General features: G+C 40.6%; 1 protein-coding gene across 2 annotated transcripts in view; it reads left to right on the forward strand.

The window, feature by feature from the left end:
• The window catches only part of CDKAL1 (CDK5 regulatory subunit associated protein 1 like 1), a 648,436-nt gene that overhangs the window by 454,773 nt on the left and 166,848 nt on the right, over window positions 1-26,815 (forward strand). For both annotated transcript variants that reach the window (XM_026660497.1, XM_026660489.1), the window contains one exon: window positions 23,580-23,642. In XM_026660497.1, the coding sequence (XP_026516282.1) occupies window positions 23,580-23,642 (63 nt within the window). The remainder of the gene's footprint in view (window positions 1-23,579; window positions 23,643-26,815) is intronic.

Here is a 26,815-nt window from a genome sequence, read left to right on the forward strand (position 1 = left end):
GTTATCTTTGAATTATATACTAAAGGTCAAATTTGCATGCGACTACTTCCATTCCGTTGACTACTACTTCATAAATATCTTCCATGATTCTGCACTGTTTTAAAATCTAGTTTCTGCCTTCAGCCTATATGGTAAATATCACTGGTGAAATTTGTTTATGTAATTGTAGTTAATCTTCCAGGTTTCAGGTACTCTCCAATCTTCTATAGTTGGCCGTTGTGGTTATATAACTCTTTCCAATTATCAAACCATCTCATCTCAAAATCCCTAAGAGGATAAAAGCCACATTTTAACATGAGGTAGTTGGCTATCAATTGTATTCTAATTGATATAGATAATTTATATTCCCTATTGTCATAAGTGATGATAATGACAATTATGTTTAAAGGTTTAGTTTGATAAATAATCTACTTCGAGTTTGCAACGGTGTAAATGTGCATACTTGCCTAACCTGAATCTTTGAACAAGAGAATATACCATTCTGCTGCTTATAAAACCATTTAAACTTTTCATTGGTGTTTGTACTAGTGTAAATAAAATTTGTATGCACTGCATTTCCAATCAGGATAAAATCACAGCCAGCTAATGTTGTAGGCAGATAAGAATATATCCTACTTCATTTTGTGGGGTCATCATGGCTCACCACTCTTCGAAGAGAAATCAATGAGTGGGTCTGCCACTCTTTGAAGAGAAATCAATTTATGTATTGTTGTATCTCTTTCTCAATGTCAAAACTTATACAGATATAGTCTCTACTTACTGTCAATATATACCATACCTTTAATGAAAATGGAGAATTGGGTTAAATTTGATTCCTTTTATTTTATTGCTCAAAGAAGAAAGCTTTGAGCCATTGTTTAAAAAAAAAAAAAAGGATTAAGAGCAACTTATATAGGAAAGTATAGAGGATTTGGACACAAAAGATGCTGTTGTGGTGTGGTATGATAGTGTAAGTAAGTAAGCTCACACAGTTGACTGAATTTTTTCTTTCTAAAATGCCCATCACGTTGTCATTGTGGATGCCTATATTTAAAATACAGCTGAGCAATTTTGGCAGTCCAGGCAGATTAAAAATGTAAACATTTGGGTTAATTTCTGGTTTTGGGTCACATAGATACAACCCCATTATCCTCCGTGGATTGCACAGCAGTAGAGGAATTTGGCCTCTTGGTTTTTTCCTGCGGAGTGTAGTTAAATACAGTTATACTGACACTAAATATTAATCACATAAGAACTAACTTATTTTTTTTAAAAAGATTGGTTTAAATTTGGGGGGCGATGACATAATTTTAGTAAAGCTTGACATTTTCACTTTGCTCTTTTTTCTATAATTTGCTACTTTGGGGGAATTAGAACCTTCAAAAAGCTGTCTGCTTATGTTCTAGTGCTGATGAAAAACTGTAATTAACAGATATTCTTTTTCTCTCCCACCTTGTTTCTTTGTTGTAATCTTCAGCAACTCTGAGTTATATATTCTTTCATCTCTTTCTGGAAATGCAGGGTAAACTATCAACTGGAGCAGGAATAGTTTATGCTAATGTCTTGCCTTTTATATTCACAATGCCTCTAGATAGTAGCTAATGGCCCTCCTTGCAGTGTCAAGAGTGCACAGGCATTTCGTTTTTCATTCCTTGTCCAGAGCACCTTATAATTACATATCTTTCTCAGTTGAGAGAAGAGACTATTATCTAACCAGGGACTTCCACCCCTTTCCCATTTTTTACTGTACACATAATCTTATTGTTAATGAACTGACTTTAGTATGTTCACATAGAAACAAGCAGCACATGAACCTATTACAGCAAAAAAAATATTATATATAGTACATCATATCTCCGATCTAATCTCATAAGCTAATTCTTTCTCAGGAAGTTCATATGCTATTAGCTATGCTGCGTATAGGTTTCTTTCAGCAGTATTTCTTCTTATAAAGAATTTTTGGGCACATTATTTAACTAGGGGCACCAAACCAGTGACTAACAATGATATTACGTGACAGTTGCCAACCTTCTCTTATTGCTCAGTATTGGCTATGTTGGCTGTTAGTTTTAGCATTGCAGATATCTGCAGTCAGAAAGACGTATTGCTGTTTGCAATCTTCTCCCCGCCTGTGCATTGTGTTTCAAGACAACCTCACTGGTCCTAATCAAGTGGTATCTATGGTGGCAACATATTTGCCCTGTCAAATCCTTTAAGTTCACTCTTTTCCAGAGGACCACCTTTCCTCCAGGCACAGTCCATGAAGTAGGCATAGTAATGTTAACACTTCGTTATTTGGTGGAGGTGGTAAATTTGATAACTTTTTTGGAGGAAAATCTGAGATGGGAAAATCTCATTTGGGCTTGACATAATAGAGATTCAATCAATTCTACTTGGAATCTTTTTTCCACATAAAAATAATATGTTATCATTGAAATCCATACTGGCACTGATCTTCTGTGTCCAAAAGGGCAGGTGACACTAATCCACTACTTTTTATGATCAGAACAGGCAGAGAGGCTGTAGTTCTTCCTTATTCTGCTGGAAAACTACCATCCTTGGAAGGTCAAATATATCTAAATGACTCCATCGTCTCACAACCATTAATTTTTCTTCACAAAACACTTGTGAGGCAGGGAAGTGTTGTTATTCCCAGTTTACAGAACCGAAGCATTGTAAGACTGAGTTGCCCAGTGTCACACAAGGCAGAGCCAGAAATTGAATCCAGAGCTCCCGAGTTACAGTCCAGTGCCTTAAGAGAGCATAAGAGAGCATCCCTCCTCCCATATCCGCTAACAAAAAGCTAGTTATTTATTATTGTATTTTATTATTTTTGTTGAAGAAGTACCAGCTGAGATCTAGGCAGAACTAGGGACCATACAAACACTGAGGCAATTATTTTATGTATATCTTCACACATCCTTTTGATTCCCAGAGGTTTACAGAAGATTAGTCAAAATATGGCACAAAAATCCCTATTGATAGTGTGACTTTCAGTCCTTGTTGGCAATTCCCCTGTTTTGCCTGAAAGAATCTCTGACTATGCTGACCAGCTGTGATTGGAAACCTGGAAAGAAAACCATTACGTTGATATACTGAAGAGGTACCTGGTAGAAATTCATACTTATAGGTACATTTTAAAGTGGGTTTAAAATACGGCATAAATTCCTGTTTTTCCTGAAAGCTAGTCGTTTATCAATGTGAAATTTTACACATGCACTTTGCATTTTCTATGTAGCTTTTCTATGGATTCTCTATATAATTTTTTAATAAATCATTGAAATTAGTCTCTGACTGAAATTTGGCCTTGTCACTGACAGCATAAGGAGTCACTTTCTGCTATGGGGCATCTTAGCTATATTCCGTCTGGGAACAAGGTGAGGGAATTGCCATCTTTGCTAAGGCTCTATTGGCCTCACTTCCATTAAGAATCATAGGAGATGGCAGCCATTTTGAGATGTCAGGTTTTCATGTAATTCTCTGTAGAAAAACATCACTCATCAGCCCCTGCTGAAGAAGAAATTTTCAGTTATGAAGAATAAAAGTGCAAAAAAAAAAACTAGTAAGCCTAAAAGTATGTTTTCAAAACATGTGTACCAGTTCTACTCAAAGAGACGCTGGATGGGGAAACTCAGGTGTGGGGCGTGTGCCAGTGAGCATGCACAAAGCCACCTAAGTCCTGACACTCCTGAGCTGCGTGGAGCTCATTGATGGGATTCTCAAACTAACGCCCCAATCCCCCTCCACCTATTCCACCACCACCACCACCTTCTCTGTTTTTTGTGGGAATGGGCTGGCCTGACTAGGCATCTAACTCCAGGAAAGGATTCATGGTTGTGAATTCCAAGTGGTGATACGCACCTCCCTTTGGCCTGGATTAGATGTTTATATCCCTTTGAAGGGTGGGGCTTGTGACCCACTCCTCTCCTCAGTATTTCCTGTTGACTAGCCTAGGTGATTACCTCTTCTGCGTGCTGGCTTTCGTGGATCCCTTAACTCTCCCCATGCATTATATAGGAAGCCTGGACACCTAACTTGGGGGTGTGAATCCCACTGGGTGGTAGAGTGCCTAAAGTTAGGCATTGCAGGGTTGAGCTTAAGTCCCCTTTGTGGATCTAGCCCCTTGTGACCAAAACAGGATTTGTCATGATACATAGAGGGGTATTGCTGTAATACACAGCTCTGTACATCTATATTCTCTCTAATGGTAAAACTTGCCAGCTCCAAATATTAGAAAGGATAAAGTAAATTTTACTTGCTGATAATTAAAGTTCTTTTGCTCAAATCCCATACACAAGTATGCATTCATGTAACCCTATTATTCCCACTTAGAACTGAACTGGAGTTGCAGAAGGCTTCTGTCTCAGTGCAAAAAGCTGCCTATGCAGTGTTTATGGTTAATTTTTAAATGTATTAAAACAACTCCAGGGTACTCACAGCTCAGCATGCAACCAAAGGTACTGACTATCACACTTTGTGTGATAAAGTCAAAGAAGTTAGTTACCTGTGGGTAACCTCAGTCTGCAGTTAAAATATTATTATTGAACTCTACCCAAGCTTTCAAAAGATAGTTATTTTAAAGCCAGTACCAGCTTCAGGTCATATCACTTTCGTTTGTTTGACCAGGTGCTGAAGTGAAAAACTTGTGTTTGTTGTGGAGACAGTTAAACTGGTGTGTTGTAAAGCCAGTTTTATTCTATCTGCAAGCAATGAATGGTCTGGCTCTTAAAGTTGCTGAGAGCTCAGTTCAGGCTGAATCTGTGGAATGAGTTAAATTCCACAGTCGCAGCTGGACTTTGCAGAGTCAGACCCATAGGAAGGGAGAAGAATATTTTGACTCTGGCTTGCAGCCATACCTTTTGAAATTCTTGCAGTGGTGTAGTTCAGAGCAACAGGCAGAATGTGAGTCTCTGACTTCTAAAGAGTGTGGGTTGTGACTGTCCTGCTGGAAAAGCAAGTCAGAGTTCAAAGCCGGAGTAGAAATACACCTGGGAAAACCAGGCTGGCGCTGTACCCCTTTGAATTCAACTTTGTTCTTACAGCAGCAGTCTTCAGAGCACTGACCAGAATGAAAATTACTGACTTCATATTACTTTTACACAAAATGTGGTTTAAAGGTTTTAGCTACCCAAAGAAAATGTACAGTTGTGGATGTAGACTGAGCTGTACTGTCAGTAATAGTACACAGCAAAATAAAACAGTTGTGGAAAATACACAACTTCTTTGTTTCTTGTTGATTTTTAAACTTCCCTGTAGTGCCAAAACCATTCATCTGTACTACATGTAACATTACTGACGTAATTGCCGATGTAACCGTTGGTTTTAGCAGCACAATTATTGTCCATAAGAATGAAAAAGAAACAAAACCAGGAACTTAACTTATCCTTTGACAATTCTTTTGTACATGCCACTACAGTTCTGTTGTACGCTTCTGCCACACCTCCCTCCCCTTTGTCATAGGGTATACAAGTTACTGAAATGGATCAAAGGAAGAGGTATCCAAACAGGAGTTTATAAGAAGAGGCCTACATTACTATTCTGTATATCTTATCTAACTTTCATTCATTTCAATTTGCAAGATTATAGTGATATTTTTCAAACTAAAGTTATGCCTGAGACAGATGTACAACTAGAAAAGGAGTTGAAGGGGGCAGGGAGTTCCTAAAAGATGTAATACTGGAGGCTCAACATCAAGCTATTCTGATGCAGAGGAAAGATAAGAAGAGCCACAGGCGGCCAATGTAGCTGCACAAAGAGCTTTTTACTGTCTAAAAAACCAAAAGTGATACATACAGGAAGTTGAAGGAGGGGCATGTCACCAAGGAAGTATACATGGGAACAGCGCAAGCGTGTAGGGACAAAATCAGGAAATCCAAGACAAAGAATGATTTACAGCTGGCAAGGAATGTTAGAGACAACAAGAAGGGGTTCTTCAAATACATCAGACAAAAAACAAAGATCAAGGACGGTGTGAGTCCACTGCTCAATGGAGAAGGTGAGCTGCTAATGGAAGATGATAGGAAGGGAGAGCTGTTCAATGCCTACTTTGCTTCAGTCTTCTCACAAAAATTACATGTGACCAGATGACTAGCAAAGTTACTACAGACAATAAAGCGGAAAGGATGCAGATAGGGATAAGTAAAGAACACGTCAGAGATCTTCTGAGCAATTCGAATGAATTCAAATCAGTGGGGCCAGATGCTATTCATCCCAGGGTACTGAAGGAATTAGCTGAATAAATCTTGAAGCTTCTGGCAATAATATTACTAACTCATAGGTAACAGGAGAGGTTCCAGAAGACTGGAGAAGGGCTAATGTAGGGCCCGTCTTTAAAAGGGGGGGAAAGGAGGAGCTGGGGCACTATAGACCAGTCAGCCTGACTTTGATGCCTGGGAATCTACTGGAACAACATATAAATAATTCAGTTTGCAAGTACCTGGAGGATGGGGTAATCATTAGCAGCCAGCATGGATTTATTAAGAACAAATCATACCAAACCAGCTTGATTTCCTTCTTTGACAGGGTAACTGGTTTGGTGTATAGGAGGAATACGGTGGACATAATATACCTGGACTTTAGCAAGGCTTTTGACACAGTCCCACATGACATTCTGATAGGTGAACTGGAGAAATGTGGGCTTGGTGGAACTGCCATTAAGTAGATACATAATTTTTTAAACAACCACAAATAAAGAGTAACTATTAATGGAATGATGTCAGAGTTGAGAGAGGTCTCAAATGGGGTTCAACAAGGATCTGTACAGTGTTGTTTAACATCTTTATTAATGACCTGAATGTAGAAATAGAGAGCATGCTGATCAAAGTTTCAGATGACACAAGGCTGGGTGTGGGGGGAGGTTGCCTACACTTTGGAGGATAGAGCTAAAATTCGGAGGGATTTTGATAAATTGGAGAACTGGGTTAGAGACAGCAACATGAAATTCAACAAAGACAAATGTAAGGTGCTACACTTAGGAAGGAAAAACCAAATGCACAAATACTGAATGGGGAATAACTGGCTTGGCAGTAGCACTTCTGAGAAGGTTCTGGGAGTTGTGGTGGATCACAGCCTCAACATGAGTCAGCAATGCGATCTGTTGCAAAAAAAGCAAATGCAATTTTGTGTTGCATTAACAGGCATAGCATGCAAGTCACGGGAGGTGATAGTACCGCTCTACTCAGCTCTGGTTAGGCCTCTGCTTGGAGAACTGTGTCTAATTTTGGTCACCAGTGTATAGAAAGGATGTAAGCTGGAAAGGATCCAGAGGCGAGCAACAAAGATGATCAAAGGGATGGAATGCAAGCCATCTGAGCAAAGGCTGAAGGAACTGGGTATGTTTAGTTTGGAAAAGAGGAGATTGAGGGGGGACATGATAGCAGTCTTCAAATACTTGAAAGGGTGCCATAAAAAAGATGGAGAAAAGTTGTTCTCTCTTGCTACAGAGGGCAGAACAAGAGGCAATGGGTTCAAACTACAACACAGCAGATTTAGATTAAATCTCAGGAAAAACTTCCTAACTGAAAAAACAGTAGGACAATGGAACAGACCGCCTAGCGGGGATGTGGAAGCTCCTTCACTGGAGGTTTTCAAAAGGAGGGTGGATCGCCATCTGTCTTGGATGGTTTAGACACAACAAATCCTGCATCTTGGGCAGGGGGTTAGACTAGATGACACTTGTGGTCCCTTCTGACCCTATGATTTAAATAAAATGGGGGGGGAGGGGTAATCCCTGAACCTTGTTATGAGCTACACACACAAATACATATCACAGTGCCTGCATGGAGTCCCTTTGAAGTAAATACAATGAGGTCATTGCTGGATTGAGGCTTTAAGGGAGACATTGACAAGACAGTATAAAGTTGAGGGTTGTGTGTTCCTCTCATCCCACAGTGGTTGTACTTATGGCCTTGTGTATGTCAGTGTGTTCAGATATGGGGGTTTCAGTCCACACCATAATAAAGAGATTTGAGTCCAGGTGTTAAACTTGAATCTCGATTGAGATTATGAAACTCACTTTAATTACAGATAACAAAATGACGTAGTAAACAGGACATAGTTTCAGACTGCTAAAATTAATGAAGCAAATAAATATCTTCTCTATTAGTTTTTTTTATTATTATTATTGGTCTTATGTTTGATGTAAGGCATTAGTCTGATCAGAACTGGTTCATTGATAAGACTCAGCAGCACATTGCAGACTGGTTACAAACTACAGAAGGTTTGGGAGTATTGTCCTTAACGTAATTTCTGAAATCAGATGTGTGCATTAGAACAGTAAAACCTGTTTGTTTAGGCTTTGGCACTGCTGGAATTCCCGTGATAAACCTGAAATACGCTTGCAACTGAAAACAGGCCATGAAATAAGTTTCCACTCAGGTCTAATATTAATAATGTTGCTCAGATTGGTAAAGATGTACTAATTTAATACCTGGCTTCCTTGAGATTTGGAATTTTTAATTGAGGTTGATTATGTTGGTTCTGTCTCTGTCTATACTGTTACTGATAGTCATTCCTTTAGATACAGTATGAATAGAATGCACTGATTCTTGAATATATTTCTAAAAAGTTAAAACCTTGATAAATTTTAGGCAGAAAAATCCCAAGAATAATTGATTAGGATCTGTAAAAAGGGACATTCCCTGTATTCTAACTGATGATCATTTCCTCATGAACACCAAACAGTGAAATCGCCAGTGCCAGAAGTCTTCTTATAGTTCCTGCAATGCACTGTACTTTTTTAAACACTGCAGAACTCTGGATTTAACTCAGGTTTAATTTTTGCTTAACAGATCAATTTTAAAGTGCAGTATTTGCTTTTGGATTTGGTTTTATATATTTTTTTATGTTTCATGGAAGAGAACGAATGTATACCATTTACGTATCATGTTACTGGTCTGGTCGTCTGCAAGGGCTCCTTTTGGAAGAAAAGGATGACACTAACACAGCCTGAAGTGGGCTCTGAATGACACCACCTGCACTTTAACTGTCTTTAGAGCTCCAAGTGCACCCCCTTCAGAGCCATCACAGTTGATCAGGTCACTGGGTGATTTGGAACTCATATCTTCCACTGTTTTGGTTGCTGAACATGCACGTCAAGTCAACATGCTAAAAATCCATGTGGAATTTGGAATTGCTGAAAAACTGGAAGTAGAGAGAGGACAGAATAATAGAGCAGATCATCTGAGATAAAACAGCAAGACTAGGCAATCCCTTAGGCACAAGGCTTTTTTTCTTTTTCCGTGGCTCTCTGAAACCTGGCAAACATGGATATTAACTATTGCCTTCATTTGGTGTCATATTATACCCCCTTAAACCCTCTTTCTCCTTCATGGTGACTACTGTTGTGCCAATCCTTCGTCTGTTCAGGATGACAGAAAGCATCCAAGTCCACTGTCTGACAGCTGAACAGATCAATTTGGGGGCGCACCATGAAGAGAGCAAAAGAGAGTATTGTAGCCAAATTGATCCTGGGCTTGGATACTCTGTATACCAGCTAACTGCTTAATTAACACAACAATATTTAGTTTACTATTCATTATAGTCCCATACAGGTATATGTCCCAATATGGCAGATTGGTAGTCTGAAGAGCAGTTGCTTTATCTGTTACCCAGATGTCAGGCTAATCTGCGATTGTCCTGACACACACAAAAGAACCCTCATACTAGTCAAATACTTTTCACTCAACGAAATACTAAATGAGACAAGTTTTCTGTTTGGTTACAGCATCGTGCTTGGAAAATGCCCTCTTCCAGCAGCCTGTGGTATTCTATCTGCTTTTTATATTGAATTCATTTGAAAAAATAATAATAATCCCATGTACATCAGGTATATTACACAAAAAGAAGCACAAAAATTGCCATGCTAGATCAAACCCATGAGTTACCATTTTTTAATCCAAAAACCACAGAATTATGTTTAGAGCATGCTAGTATTTGTGGATTCAGATTAGACTAAATGGATTTTTAAAGACATTCGATTTTTTTCATCCCCTCCCTTCCCCGCATGGTGACACTACAGGGCAGAGTTAAGGTTTCTGTTGAAGGAGAAACTTAAAATTATGAAGAATAATGGGTAGACAGACTATTAATCCTAAAATACATATGTCAAAATATAGCCTATGCTCAGGATTTTGGTGAGTTAACTAAATGGGAAGTTAGAAGAGGCTGTGACAGAGCAGAGTTTAAGGGTGTTTGGTTGCTGTAACTGCATTTTTACACCTTAACATATTTGGATTTTTTTTTTTTAAGTATAACCTTAATATTGAATTTCCTGTGTATGTAGTGCTTGGTTTTGGGATAATTGCAACATCCCTGACTGTAGTTTACTCTAAATTACTGACATGTATTCTCAACCTTAACTTCATTTTAACATACTTTTTGTCTGAGAAAGTCCTTGGTTTTGTTTTAATTAAAAAGTTAGATATATGAACTAAACTAAACAAGAAACGTAAAGGGAGTGCTACCGTATTTCTAATGATTTGAAACTATAAAGTATCAACCTTAAATCATTTTTTTAAATTGTAACTGTCATGGTCAGATTCACCAGTATACTCTGGTTACCTGCTCCCACTCTGGAGCAGCACAAAACAGCCAGAATATATCGTCCAGTTAAACTGAGTTTACTACTGCTTTTTCCCTCAGAACATGATCGAGCAGCTGGAATGTCCACCACAGTATCCCCCTCTCTCCTGTCCTTCAAATTCCCTCTGCCTCTTGTCCCTCCCTAAATTTCCCATCCACATATGCTCCAAATTCCCCCTGCCTCTTGCTCCTACCTCTGGTTATCCTGGGTCCACACACTTACATCCCACTGTCCCCGCAATCCCCGGAGCCATTATACATTTTCAGTTATGAAGAATAATAGGAAAAATGACCATTAATCTTACATTTAAAAAACGAACGTAGCACATGCACAAGACTTCAGTAAGTTTTTAACTATGAGAGTTTAGGGTTGCCAACTTTCTAATCGCACAAAACCGAACACCTCTGCCCCGCCCCTTCCCCAAGGCCCTGCTCCTTCTCCGAGGCCCCGCCCCCCACTCCATCCCCCATCCCACTGTCGCTCGCTCTCCCCCACCCTCACTTGCTTTCACTGGGCTGGGGCAGTGGATTGGAGGAATTGAGGGCTCCGGCTGGGAGTGCAGGTTCTGTGGTGGGGCCGGGGATTTGGGGTGCAGGAGGGGGCTCCGGGCTGGGGGCAAGGGGTTCGGAGTGTGTTAGGGAACTCAGGGCTGGGGCAGAGGGTTGGAGTGCGGGAGGAGGCGTGGGATGCAGGCTCCAGGAAGGGGTTCAGGGATGGGGCAAGGGTGCAGGCTGTGGGAGGGAGTTAAGATGCAGGAGGAGGTACAGGGCTGGGGTAGGGGATTGGGGTGCGGGCTCCGGATGGGGGTATGGGTTCTGGGGTGGGGCCAGGGATGAGGGTTTTGGGGTGTAGGAGGGGGCTCAGGGCTGGGGCAGGGGGTTGGGGTGCAGGAGGAAGTGTGGGGTGCAAGCTCCAGGAGGGGGCTCAGGGCTGGTGCAGGCTCTGGGAGGGAGTTAGGGTGCGGGAGGGGGTACAGGGTTGGGGCAGATGGTTCAGGGCACAGGCTCCATCAGAGCAGCGCTTACCTCAGGCGGCTCCCAGGCAGCGGTGCAGCAGCACTGAGGCAGGCTCCCTGTCTGCCCTGGCTCTGTGCAGCTCCCGGAAGTGGCCAGCACGTCCCTGCAGCCCCTAGTCAGAGGGCCAGGGGGCTCTGCCCAAGCCTGCAAGCACCACCCCCGCAGCTCCCGTTGTCCGCGGTTCCCTGATCACCCCTGCGCCTAGGGGCCACAGGGACATGCCAATAGCTTCCGGGAGCTGCACAGAGTCAGGGCAGGCAGGGAGCCTGCCTTAGCCCCACTGCACTGCCGACTGGACTTCTAACGTCCCGGTCAGCGTTGTTGACCGGAGCCACCATGATCCCTTTTCAACCAGGCGTTCTGTTAGAAAACCGGACGCCTGACCATCCCTATGAGAGGTTTGAAGAGCATGTTCTGTTACTGAGATTATTAGGGGGGAAAACATCTGACACTGGGTGCTAAATTTCTTAAAAGACCCATTTTTAATTAATTCTACTTCATGAACTAATAGATTTATTTGTAAATTCTCAGAAAATTAATTCTGTACTCAAAGAGTAAGTGCTGTAATTTTGGGGAGTAAATGCTGTAATTTTAAAGAAAGAGGTTAAATCCCTGCTTTAAGTGCAAAACTCAATCTTAACTATGGAGTCACTGATGTTGCCATAATCATGAATGCATTTTAGTATTTGTGATCCCAAATTAGATCAATGTGATTTTTTTTTTAAACGCATTAGGTTTTTTTTAACACCCCCCCCCCCTTCCCCTTCATGGTGTCACTACAATACATGGGTCCTTGTTTAAACAGTAAACTTAAACTTATTGAGAAAAAAATTAGTGTTTGTAAAAATATGGCACTGTAAGAACACAGGAAGCATAACATGCAGCTATATAGCTTTTTACTTATGTTGTGAGTTGAAAAAAATGCAGTCTGATATATGAATAAGTAATGTTGAAAATATCAAATTATACATTGTTGTCTGTCTTATCAGACAAAAACTTTAAAACCGTGTTCTCAGAAAAGCAAAGATGAATAATGAAGTTCATGTACATCAATAAATAAACCAGAATAGTGAGTCTATTTTTGACATAGTAATTCAGGAGTAGATAGGTTAGGTCAAAAACCCTAGCCACCCCTGAAATGAATTTTAGTCTGTTTCATTATAGGTGTGATCGGCAAGGCAGGAATAACACCACCTGGTGTTAGCAATGCTGATAAAAATGATGTATTGCAATGGTGTCAGAATTGGCTGTAGAAAGTTAGTTGCATTATCACTTCTGCCCTTTCAGACCTTGCAGGGAACAGTCATAGGATCATGGTAAAAGTAAATTACAAGCTTATCAAAAACTTCTGTAATCTGATTGGGGCGGAACAGTTTTCTAACCTCTTTTCTACTAGGATGACATATAGAATAATGCAAGGTCAAAAAGGGTGGTTCATTGGTTTTGATCAAATTTCTTGTTCTGGTCTTCACAACAGCAGATTATCTTCAGGCCATAGTAACGTGGTTGTTTTGGTGATTTGGTGCATATTTGTGGCATAATATAAGTACAGAATTTGAAGGAATAAACATTCAAATCTGCATACAAATGATTAAAAATATGTCCTGGCTAGGGTTGCCAACTTTGTAACTGTAAAAAAAACGAACACCCTAGGCCTGCCCCTTCCCCAAGGCCCTGCCCCATCCCCTTCCCTGAGGCCCCACCCACCGCTCACTACATTCCTTCTCCCTCGGTGGCTCGCTCTCCCCTATCCTCACTCACTTTCACTGGGCTGGGGCAGAAGATTGGGGTGCGGGAGGGGGTGAGGGCTCTAACTGGGGGGGTGGGCTCCGGGGTGGGGCTGGGGCTGAGGGGTTTGGGGTGTAAGAAGGGGCTCCAGGCTTGGGGGTGGGGCTGAGGAATTTGGAGTGTGGGAGGGGACTGTGGATTGAGGTAGGGGTTTGGGATGTGGGAGGGGTGAGGGCTCTGGCTCGGGGTGCAGGCTGGGGGGGTGGGGCTGAGGGATTCCGAGTGTAGGAGGGGGCTGAGGGTTGAGGCAGTGGGTTGGAATGCAAGAGGGGGTGCGGACTCTGGGGTTGGGCCGGGGATGAGGGGTTTGGGTTGCAGGAGGGGGCCCGAGGCTGGGGGTGGGGTTGAGGGATTCGGAGTGCAGGGGGGGGGCTGCAGATTGAGGCGAGGGGCTGGGGTGTAGGAGGGGTATGGGCTCTGGGCTGGGGGTGCGGTCTCTAGGGTGGGGCCAAGGATGAAGGGTTCAGGGTGTGGGAGGGGGCTCTGGGCTGGGGCGGGGGTTAGTGTGCAGGGGGGGTGAGGGCTCTGGCATGGGGTCGGGGATGAGGGGTTTGGGGTACAGGAGGGGGCTCCGGGTTTGGGGAGGACTTAGGGCTGGGGTTGGGGCACGGGCTTACCTCGGGCGGCTCCCGGTCAGTGGTGCAGCAGGGCTAAGGCAGGCTAGTCCCTACCTGTCCTGGCTATGTGCTGTGCACTGGAAGTGGCCAGCAGGTCTGGCTCCTAGGCGGGGGTGGGTAGGCCCATGCTGCTGTCACCCGCAGGCAAACACCCCCACCCCTCCAGCTCCCATTGGCCGCGGTTTCTGGTCAATGGGAGTGCGGAGCCAGTGCTCGGGGTGGGGGCAGTGTGCCGTGCCGAGAAGCCGGACTTGCTGGCTGCTTCTGCGGCACAGCCCAGAGCCAGGACAGGTAGGGACTCGCCTGCCTTAGCCCTGCAGCACCACCAACTGGACTTTTAATGGCCCGGTCAGCGGTGCTGACCGGAGCCGCCAGGGTCCCTTTTCAGCTGGGGGTTCCAGTCAAAAACCGGACACCTGGCAACTCTAGTCCTGGCTATAGTAGTTCCAAAGCCTTTCTGAGTTACTTTGTCAATTTACCATACTGTGATTTGTCTTGGAGTGTCACCACCTGTGAGCAATTTAACTTGGAGTGGATCTCCGGCTACTCCAAACTCCCCTCTCTCAGTTGTTAGGCTGGAGTTTGGAACTGTAGAAGGTCCCTTGGAGGTCTGAGCACACAGGGTAAAACAGGAGGTGGAGCAGCAATCCTGCATCACGTCCCAATGCAGGCTACTTATTAAGGTAAGAGTATACCAATCATGAGTAGAGCTGAGAGAATAGTTATTTTGTTTTGAACCACAACTGATTTTTTTAATACAATGATCCAAATGGGAACCTGTGATGGGATTCAAAATGGGGAGTGACCTACTCTGATCATTATTATTTATTCAAAAAGCTATGTAAAATGGTTAAGGTTGAGAGTACTTATAAGGAACCGTGGGTGAAAACATCTGAAGAATGTTGCAGTTATCCCCAAACAAGCCATTGAATTAAGGTTAAACTGTAAAGAAATCCAAACATGTTTTGGTATGGAAATGCCTTGCTAAGGCATCTGTAATGGGGTACTGGCCCTTTAAGGCCAGAGGCGGTAGTTGAGAGGTCAACTACCCAGTTCCATGTGTCCAGAGAACCAAATGAAGTGTCACTGGGAGAAAGTAAGTTGGTCCCAGGGAACAGTTAATGTCTGGGAGGGGGGAGGTGTGGAAAAATCCAGACAACTGTTCCTTTAAGGCTCTGAAACCAGGAGCCTTGTAAAGTAGGTGCGGCAAGTCTTCCCTCTCACCCAGCCAGCACAGATGGGTGTTTGAAGTTATTAGACATACCTGGGGATGATTAGTTGATTATTTTCATCATAATGCAGCATTGCTGTGGTTGTGTACATATTATTTCAATGTACAGTGAATTGGGCCTAAAGGAATCTATATACTGGTTTAGATTTGTATAGATATTTCTCTCTCGAAAGTTTATTAATCTGTTTCACAAATATTTTACTCTTATAGCTAGCATCCATAGTATAGTATTTATATTATAATTTACTGCTTTATTTAAAAATAAAGGCTTGCTTTCAAAGAATTATCAAGTATCTTCAGTACGTTTCTTATTACTCTACCTGTTTTGTTCTATAATAATGTGGTGTTTCCTGTAAAAAAAAAAAAAAAAGAGAGAATACAGGTCTCAATCCCTTCTGGTCTAAGCATTACAAAGTGTTTCACTACTGCTCAAAAATGAATATGGGGAAAAAGGAAAACCAATGAGGATGAAGTAGTTCCCTGCATCTTGGCACTATTGTTTTGGATTTCTGGATGGAATCACCAGGATCTTTCCTTTAATATTAAACTTACTGTATACTGGCTACTGATGCTGTCTGTAGAAGTCATTGCAAAAATATTACACAGTTCAGGTTGCTCTGTAGTTCGTCAGTTCTGTATGATCATTGTTGAAAACTGCTATTCTTTTTAGAAGCTACTAATTCCTTCAACTAGCATGGGATATTTTAGTGAGAAAGTTGCAGTGGTAATTGCACTACTTGGTCTTTGTGTGGAACAACCCCTCCTTCCCTACCACACACATGCACACAGAGTTTTACAGTACATACATCAGGAATGCAGCAACGTTTTAATCCATTTCACAGCAGGTGCTTGCATGTTTTTCCCAGCTAAAGAGGACAATGGAAAATACCTCAGTTGCAGTTACCAAATAACATGAAGTTTATAGTTGGTAGTAAAAGAAAGAAGTGAAGAATTACTCCCCCTCCACCTAGATTTAAAATGGCCCTCATCACCATTGTATCTGAATGCCTCTGTATCTGTACTTTGAAAAGGCATATTGAGTTTATCTCATCGCTTCCATAAAACTTGGTCCTTTGAGTACTGTAGACTAAGGACTATAGGATTAAAATTAAATTTGTCCAGGATTCATCAGAATTTCACAGCACACCAAAACCACTGCTTCCCCAGTAGAGAGTACCACCTTTCATCATGCTTGATTGTGTCTTAGCAGTCTCATGCGCCTCCAAAATGCTAACCATTTTGTACAGCACTGAGGCAGACAGCTCCACAGGGTGAGCTGTTGCTTCCAAACTGAAGGAGAAATATTTCCTATGTGTTCCCCAGAGGGCCATATATCCTATTCCACCACTGTGTTTGTCTTTCTGATAGAAGATAGCATTAGGTTTGTATGCAGTACATATTTTTATTTGATGAAAACAGATTTTGAGAACTTATGGAAGGAAAAAGACTGCTCAAAATATGGATTTTTATGAGGCAGGGGAGTGTTTAATATAGTATAATTGATGTCTAGATGTTTTAATAACATAGCAGCCAATGATAGAAGATATATAAGGAGAGTACAGATTTCTTCATGTTAATGTTGTAAATGTACTCCTTGATCTCAAACAACTGCAATTCTACCTTAAACTCACATATTGAAGAGAGCTGTAAACTATACTGTTTAACAGCATTTGGGCAATGATATTGTTTAATCCTCATAAGATCAGGTCATAGGAGATGTATTATTATTCCCTACTGTGCTGATTCATCTACCACAGCTGTTACACTGCTGGGGTAACCTGAATAAATATGCATTAGTGGGATTAAACCAAAAATATGGTTTCATCTAGAGCATCAATGATGCCTTGAAGGGAGGGGGGGAGAGGATATTAGTTAAATATGTTCTAATTGCATTTTGAATTATAAAAAGGCCCACATTAAAATGAAGTTTCATATCTAATTTCTGTAATAAATGGATACTTTCAGAAGCTGCAGAAATATCTCTGAGAGCTGCCTGTTGTGTTTTTCATTTGGTTTTGGGGGAAGTTAAAAACAACCAGAATTTTAGTTTGAATAACATTGTCTGCTTTAGCTCTGCCTAACATCTGATATATATATATATATATTAGGAAAAATATTCACACAGCCATTGAGTATCTCTGAGAATATGTAGTCACTTGAGTGCATGTTTGGGAAATATTTAAAAGCTGCAATATTTAATTACCGGTAAGTCTTTCATTTTAAAATATATGCTATCAGGAATTTGTGGTAGTCTGAAAATGTTTCTGCTTGAGTGTATAAGGGCCATTGAGCACTGATGAAATATGATTGAGACCATTAAGTACTTTGTGCATATTCTTTTCAGCTCTGGTTCTTACACCAATTTCATCACCAAAGTATCTGAGCACTTTCCAGAAGTGCCTTAAGCAATGTGAATAGCATCTGCCATGTGTGGTTTGTTCTCTCTCTCCTTTTCCACAAGGAGAAATTGTGGTTATTTAAATATACAGGTGGACCTGATAGAGCTGCCTATTAGTATGGTTGCCCAACACTTCCCCATTATAAGACCCTGTGTTTGGTGGCCTATAACTTTGCCAATCTTTAACCGTTTGGGTCAAAAATGTACATTGTGGGTTTCTCACTCATGCAGATATTTTGGGGAAGGCATGGAGGGGAGAATTTCAACTAAAACAGTTCAGCTGTTTTCCAGAACAAGGCTAGGGAAAAAACATGTTGTTTTGCCCATATTACAAAACTCTGGCAACCTTTTCTTTGAATTGCTCTAATGCCCCCATACTTTGGAGCAGGGTCTTAAAATGTAGCAGGGGAATGACATTTTTGTTAGAATTATGCCTTTTGCTGTCCCTGTGGAAATCTGCCCAAATTTGGCCATATTATAAGGCTTTAAAATATTACAGTTTGCACATGCTCAGTAGAGACTTCTTAGATTTTAGCAGAGAAAAATCTCTGACGATTCTATCCTCACTGAGCATGCTCAAGACCCTGGAAGTTCCTAGTCCTGACCAAACAACGCATGTGCCATCCCCAAAGAGTGACGGAGCTACAGGAGTAAAGCTGGACTTACCCTGTAATAGTTGCTGAGCAGGAGTTTTGAGAATCTCAGTGGGACCTAAATTTAGGTGCCGAAGATGGGAGCTGAGTACCTAAATCACTGTGCATCTGGGCCATGCTACTGAGACTGTGGGGAGGAGTTGAGAACAGGTATGCTAGGTGCCTAGCACAGGCTCATAAGCACTGACACGGGGGGGGGGGGGGGGGGGGGGAATTAACCATTGACGTGAATGGAGCAGTTCACACCTCTCAGAGCTATTGTTTTAGGCTGTATTCCTCTCCTTGGAGTGTTCTGTTCTGCTGAGAACATTTCATTGAGATGCATGGGCCACTTCACACCTCTCTGAACCTCCTATACTGCAGTTGGGTGTGTAGAGCCACTTTCCCTTACATTCTCCACTCTCCTGTCCCTTCTTGCCTCCAGCTGGTACGTGCATGCTGCACAGCCCCATGAAGGTAGCTCTTCTTGGCCTTCCCAGGGGCATGGAATGACACAGAAGAGGGTGGAGCCAGGACAGGGACACCCAAAGCAGTGAGGATGCACGTGTAGAGGGCTCGGAGCAGCAGGGCTGTGTGGAGTCCTGTGTGGAAGGGGACTCAGAAGAATAGGTGTGATGGCAGGAGCATTGGAAGAGCTGGAGCAGTGGTAAGGGAGTCTGAGCAGTTGGGGTATGGAATATGAGGATCAGAGCAGTGAGGGGGAGTGCAAGAAAGAGCTATGCAGTGGACGATGTTGGGGTGGCTTCAGCTTTGCCCCCTAAAATCCCCACATCAATCAATCAATGAGGGGTACTTATATGGCGCCTATCACTGTAGTAGCTGAGTGCCTCACAATCTGTAATTTATTTATTCTCAAAGCACCCCTGTGAGGTAGGGAAGTAGCAATTATTCCCATTTTTACAGATGGGGAAACAGAGACACAGAGAGTCAGTCTTGCACAAGTGACTTGCCTAAGGTCACACACAAAATCTGTTGCGGAGCAGGGGATTGCTCCCAAGTATCTCAAGTTCCAGTTCCTAACCACTGGACCATTTGTCCTTTCATGTCCCCCCTATATCTGTTCCCCTCCCTTCAGAAAATGCCCTCACTGACTCAGTGCATGTCCCTGCATTGTTCCTACATTCGCTCCCCAGATCCTCAGCCTGTGGATCTCATTCTGATGCCTGCCTCTCCATGGAAAGGACAGGTGGGAAGGGAGAATCAGGCTGTGCTGTACAGGCAAAGAGACTGGAAACAAGGAGATGATGCAGAGTCAACAAAGGAACTAACATGCAGGCAGTGCATTCTGTGGCCAGGGTAATCATTGCCAAAGTGCCAGAGGCAGTGGAGTGGGAGAGCTGAACTCTAATAAATAGGCCTGTGGAGAAATTATTTAAAAAAAACCCAAGGAAATTAATTGCCCCAAAACTTTGATAATGCAGAGTTAAGGTTGCCCCGTGGCCTTCTAGAATGGCTAAACTTAAACTTCGAAGAATGGCTAAACTTAAACTTCGAAAATCAGGAAACAAAGAGTTATTGTGACACAAATGTAAATCTCTGAAAAACAGAAAATGCAGAATTAAGTTATATATTACCCCGTCTGGAGTGGAGGGGCTGGTCTGAAGGGGGAAGAGGGGTCCAGGGACATGGTTTGGGAGGCATACCTTAACTCTTTATTCCTTGTTTTTCAGAAGTTTGAGTTTTGCTGAACTCCATGTTCTGGAAGGGCATGGAATTCCATTGAGCAACCATAACTCTGCATGAATTAAGTTTTTTGTCAGTGGATCAAGAGCTATCACTGCAGGGTAGCACACACCAGGCTTCTGTAGGCCAAGCACATTTCACACACCAGGATCTTGTTTCATTCCTCCATCCCTCTGACCCCCAAAACTTTGTGTGCCATCTTCCCTTGCCCCCTCTCTTTTAGTGACTGTGCAGCTCCCTCCACCCTCTTTGTAATAACCATTTTGTTTTCCTTAGAGGAAAAAAAATTGTCTACTTTTGTGAGTGAAGAAAGAAACTTACATATCCTCTAATGAAAGAGTGCTAGATGGCATGCATACAGGGTGTAAGAGAGGGCATCCATGCTTTGCCTAACTGAGGGACACATGGCAGTTTGCCAGGAGTCAAAGGGCTGCAGCTGGCTTTTCTGTCATATAATGTTGTTGGTTTTCTTAAAGCAATTACAATAATATAATAAAAAGCACATCATGAGCATTAGAAAAGACGAGGTAAGAAGAGAGGAGGGAAGGGCTGTCATGAATACGGGCAAATAAGAATTATATCTTCTCCAGATATTTCTATGAAATCTGATAGAAGTTTCCAAGTTTGACTAATCTTTTGTTTGTTTGTTTACTTTTTGCATACTTATGTATTAAGATTTTATTAAGGAACTTAGTAAATTATAATATAGCTACAGTTTTCCAATTTATCTTATTTCTCTGAATAACTGACAGGGAAGACATTTGGAATGCCTGGCAATCCAGACTGGTGGATCTGATGAGTTGAAATACTTGAGATAGCCAAGGTTTTTATTTAATAATTTGGGGCGAAAAAACTTGGAATACCTGATGCTAAAGATCCCATGCTAAGGAGATCTTATTTTGGCGAAGACGCACTGTATTGCTGTACAGCTGGAAGAAGAAACTACAACTGGAAAAAAAATTATCTTAGAGATCACTAATCTTAGTGATAGAGAAACCGATTAGCTCATTAGCAGTCTCAGAGGAACAACTCTTCTTATTAGCAAAAAGAACGAGGAGTACTTGTGGCACCTTAGAGACTAACAAATTTATTTGGGTATAAGCTTTCATGGGCAAAAACACTTCATCAGATGCATGGAGTGGAAAATACAGTAGGAAGATATATATATATATATATATATACACACACACACAGAGAACATGAAAAGATGGGGCTTGCCATACCAATCCCTCAGACAGAGACAAACACCTACAAGATCTCTATCAAGCATTCTTAAAACTACAATACCCACCTGCTGAAGTGAAGAAACAGATTGACAGAGCCAGAAGAGTACCCAGAAATCACCTACTACAGGACAGGCCCAACAAAGAAAGTAAAAGAACGCCACTAGCCGTCACCTTCAGCCCCCAACTAAAACCTCTCCAGCGCATCATCAAGGATCTACAACCTATCCTGAAGGACGATCCCTCACTCTCACAGACCTTGGGAGACAGGCCAGTCCTCGCTTACAGACAGCCCCCCAACCTGAAGCAAAGACTTACCAGCAACCACACAACAAAAACACTAACCCAGGAATATGCTTGCAACAAAGCCCGTTGCCAGCTCTGCCCACATATCTATTCAAGGGACACCATCGTAGGACCTAATCACATCAGCCGCACCATCAGGGGCTTATTCACCTGCACATCTACCAATGTGATATATGCCATCATGTGCCAGCAATGCCCCTCTGCCATGTACATTGGCCAAACCGGACAGTCTCTACGCAAAAGAATAAATGGACACAAATTAGAAGTCAAGAATTATAACATTCAAAAACCAGTCAGAGAACACTTCAACCTCCCTGGACACTCAATTAAAGACCTAAAAGTCACAATTCTTCAACAAAAAAACTGGAATTAATTTGCAAACTGGACATCATTACACAGACTAAAAACTATTTCCCAATGCTAATTTCCCCCTCCATTGTTACTCACACCTTCTGATCAACTGTTTGAAATGGGCCATCCTGATTATCACTAGAAAAGTATGGTATGGCAACCCCCATCTTTTCATGTTCTCTGTATATATATATCTTCCTACTGTGTTTTCCACTCCATGCATCTGATGAAGTGTTTTTTGCCCACGAAAGCTTATGCCCACATAAATTTGTTAGTCTCTAAGGTGCCACAAGTACTCCTCGTTCTTTTTGCTGATACAGACTACCACTCTGAAACCTGTCTTCTTATTAGGTATTACTTATGCTAATCAGTATCAGCTATACAGATGCCCCACTTTTATTCTGAAAACCATCATTTACCATGCTTGTTTAAAGAGGGAGAGCTTATTATTCACTTGACTCTTTAGTGCTGGTAACTAAAACAGAATTACTGACCTCACAGAAAAAGAATTATTCGTTTGATAACTTTAGTGACCCTAATTATCATAGCTGCAGGTACCTTCATAAGTTTGTATTGGCCTGGCAACTAGAATTACCGCATGCAATATGAAGCCATTGTATTTGCACTTTTAAATGAAAATAAAAGTGGTGCCAAGATGGGAAATAATTAGGGATTTTCCTGTTGCATCATCAAAGATAACCTAAATTGCCTACTACATTCCAGTTGCTTAAAATAAACATTGCAGTCATGCAGCCACCTGTTTAGAGTCCAAAGTGTATAAACATTAATATATCCATCTAATTAGATGGTGAACTTGTCTGACGCAGTCTACAGGTCAAAATACAACCTAAGAGTTCAAGAACGTAGCATGTAGATGCCCCTGGTTTACTTAAGTTTAGAGTACACAACGAACCATCTTTTTCTAAGCAGCGAGCTTGCTCCTTTGGTCAAAACGGAACTTTGCATAATGGGATTTGTAGCCTCTGTGAGGCACATTTTTATATTAAATATAAAGGCAACTGCAATCAGCACCATTTTGTCAAGTTAGATGCAGCTGAAAGGTTGTATTTCATTTTCCCTCCAGATGGTCTGATTAACTTCCATTAAACTTAGTGGAAAGTCTTTCATTGATTTCAGTTGAAGTTGGATTCAGCCCATAGTGACTGTTTTCTTCCCATCTCTTTCTGCACCATATCTTCAGTTACAGAAGATTTTGTTAGGGGCATTAAATATCATAGCATCTGTTAATTGTCCACATTCAAGGTTACAGCAGTGTTAACACCAAAAGAATAATAAAAATAATAAATGAGGCTACTTTAAACTGCCATTAAACCTATTCTGCTGTAAAACTAGACTATGAATAAATGCTTGAATTATAAGTAAATCTTTCCAGGTTTGGGGCCTAATTTTCAATACTATATGTTCCAAAACATTATAGATGATTTCTTGTAAATAACTTAAAATGCATCTCAGATATTCACAGATTCCAATGATATTACAGATGTATATACACGTGCCTTATTTTTTTAAGTTAACACCTTTAAAATTATTGTTGAAGAATAAGTTAGCTCTTTCTTGTGATATTAAATATCCTTACCATGCATAATCTATACTCCACACCTGCAATTCCACTAACAAGTCTGCAGATCATGCATGTCTATGCTTGTATAAAGCATTTTAAAATCTGCCATTCCTTTCTTTTGCCCTTTAATTTTTCTAATACATTTCTTTATTATTATTATTATTATGCAGAAAAAGCAAAGAACAAAGGATCTATCCCAACTATTTCATTCATACAATCCTTATGATCATAAGGTAAGAAAAAAATACACTGGCAGTATTTTTTGTTTAGAACAATTTCAAACATTTAAGATAACTATCTTGTCTGATCAGCATAAAGGTGAAAGGGAATGATGAAGATCTTGAAGTGTCTCTAAGGTATCTTAACTTTCTTTTAATTGTAATATGTTAAATGTATAGTGATATATTTGTTCATGCCTAAGCCTGAAACTAAATTTCTGGATTTGGTATTTGTGAAACATACAGCTCTCACTAACCTTCCAGAAATATAATATATATATATATATATATATATATGGATTTACAATGAATCTTATAAAAATCAAGACTTGTTGTATTTGATACATTTTTTTTAAGCTTGTTCCTCTTGAGTACATTGGTTAGCTTGTTATGTCCATTAAGCCTTGAAATATGTGACACTAATGGATTACCTGTTGATTCTGGAGGTATGATTGGAGGAGGTTGCTTTGTTAATAGAAAGCCTGCTGGACATTCTGAGGAAGAAAATACACCTAATAATTCATGAGTTTGTTCCTTTAAGCATTTGTTAGCAATATGTGATCTACTTTTTGGTGTTGCTGTTTTGTGAAGCGCTAAGTATTTGTGCAATTTGGAAAACATTGGAATTTTTAAGAAGTAATAGTGAGACGTCTGTCTTGTCATTCCTGCTAGTAAGTTATGACCCTGTGTGGAGCAAATAAATGTGTGTTGGAAATAGAGCACTCTTTCTTCAATAACTTCATGCAGTTTGTTACTATATTTCCATACCAACCAATTATCTCGAGCATTGACAAATTTTCAAAAACATTAACAGTAATATATAATTATTAAAATTATTTTCAAGTTACATCCTTCACTTTGAAATGTCTTTTTTGTAGACAGACTTCTATCATTTGTATAGTCTGTATAGTGCAGCTGTTAAGGGCTGGTGGAAATTGACAAATGTTATGAGTAAAAGAAATTAGTGACAGGATTTCTGATGGGAGTATTGCATTTTAAAGCTGGAGCAGTTTAAGGTAAATGTAATAATAGGTCCATTAAGATCTAATAAAGAGAAGCAACTGAAGAGCCAAAAGCTTTGATACTCTTCTTCTTGTCTAAATTCTCCTGTGCTAAACACTTTTTTTAATTCATCTCACAAGGAAATTCCATTATTCTTTTATTAGCACTCTTAATGGAGCTTGGCCATTTGTAACTCCTGCTGCCTTCCTGTTCATATCCTTTGTGGCATTATATCAAAGTATCCTCAAATGATTTTGGCTTCAGTTGTGAAGACTTATACACTCCTTTACAAATTAGTCATGAAGCGATGTGGAACTGAATATAAATGCTTAGATATATTTCCTTTTGATCTTTGTTTTAGGACCTTTAATAAATTATTAAAAGTAACAGAATTGCTTGATGAGTGATTTTTAAAGCTAACAAGGTTTACTCTTTTGGCACTTTCATTCTTGCTCCATTTATGCATGTGTGTGCCTGAAAGAGTAAAAGGAACAAGAAAAGAAATGGAAGTGTAAGGGGAGACTCTTCCCTCCCCATTTTTTAAAAATTCTGCCTATGAAGGTTTTCTTCAGTGCAATTCTCTCCCTGTTGGCAATGGGCCTAGAGAACCAGCTGCAAGTGTTCTGGCTGCATGCACTTCGTTTCCAATTTAACCCTTCATTCTAATATTCACAACCGATAACATTCCTAGTTTTTAATTTTAATCACATGAATCCAAATTGTATGGATAGTTCAGATAAATCAGTCATAGTTCAAAGCCAGAAGGGGTCATCTAGTCTGACCTCTTATATCACAGGCCAGCAACACCATCCAGAACCAACACGCTACACCCAACAACCAACTGCAATGTGATTCAAAACTCTACTTTGTAAATGAAGATTTCAATTTTACAAACACTAATTGCTGCACTTAAACTAGGGTTGGATGAAATGTGAATTATGAAAAGTATATTTTTAAACATTACCATATTTAAATTATATTATGTGACACTAATATACAGTTTTCAAGTGAAAAATTTAATTTCTAAAATGCATCATTTGGTAACAAAAAAAAAAATCAAATAATTTTCTGTGGAGGACTCCCCAAATACTTTGCTTATTAAAAGACCACTGTGAATGATCCTATTATTGACATGTGCTTAACCTCTTCCAGAATTTACAATTTTACATAGCTTTTCTAGAAACAGATTTCACCAAATTCTCTTTTTTAAGTGTTTATATAATCCTCTATGGAGAAATACAGAGATCCATTTCTAGGCAATTTATTCCTATTTCTGAAATTCTTGCCTTTGTGCCTGTGTTTATATAGAGCATGTGTCTTAAAGATTTAAAATCCAGCATTCTTGGTGGCTGAACACTGACTGTTATGTCATCTTTTTGTTTTAGGTGCATTATCTTGTTACAGCACTACTATTTCTGCAATAGGATATATAGAAATAGATAGATAGATAGATATTCTCCTGAGACCGTCATAAACATGAGATGTGTTTCTCAGAAGGCTATCACAGTAAGCAAAGCTTTAAATAAATTAAACTTAAAAATTAAGGATTTTTCTTAGTTCTTCAGCTACACCATTCTCACTTAAAATATTTTATTGAATTTAAAAGCATGTGTTGACAAAAAAGAATGCCATTGAAGCCTTTACACTCTGCATTTTAGTGATTCAGTGTTGTACTGAGAAAAATCTTTGACTCTCCCATCTGTAAAGAATGCTTAGCTTTTCTAATATTTTTCTCCCAAATCATACTTGTCCTTTAAAACCACTAACCTTGTTGTTAAAAGATGTTAAAGCAGTTGTGATAATAGTTTGATGGGTCAAAACTACTTAAATTTGGCAAGCTTTATATGTTCTTCAGAGCCCAATACGCACAATGTGTCCAGATTCAGCACTACAGAACCTGGCCTAGTCCGTGTCCCTTTTTGTTGTTGCAGGGTAAGCCCAAGTTTCGTATGGTCACACTAGCAGTGATTAGGGTGACCAGATGTCCCGATTTTATAGGGACAGTCCCGATTTTGGGGTCTTTTTCTTATGTAGGCTCCTATTATTCCCCACCCCCTGTCCCAATTTTTCACACTTGCTGTCTGGTCACCCTAGCAGTGATTATCCCCTCACTAGAAAAAGGTATGTGGTTCATGGCTCCTAATATGCAGGGTGCCTATTTTCACATAGACATTCATCCAGCCCAC

The sequence above is a fragment of the Terrapene carolina genome, unplaced genomic scaffold (genome assembly GCF_002925995.2).
Source record: "Terrapene carolina triunguis isolate 2854851 unplaced genomic scaffold, T_m_triunguis-2.0 Scaffold58, whole genome shotgun sequence".
Lineage (NCBI taxonomy): Eukaryota > Metazoa > Chordata > Testudines > Emydidae > Terrapene > Terrapene triunguis.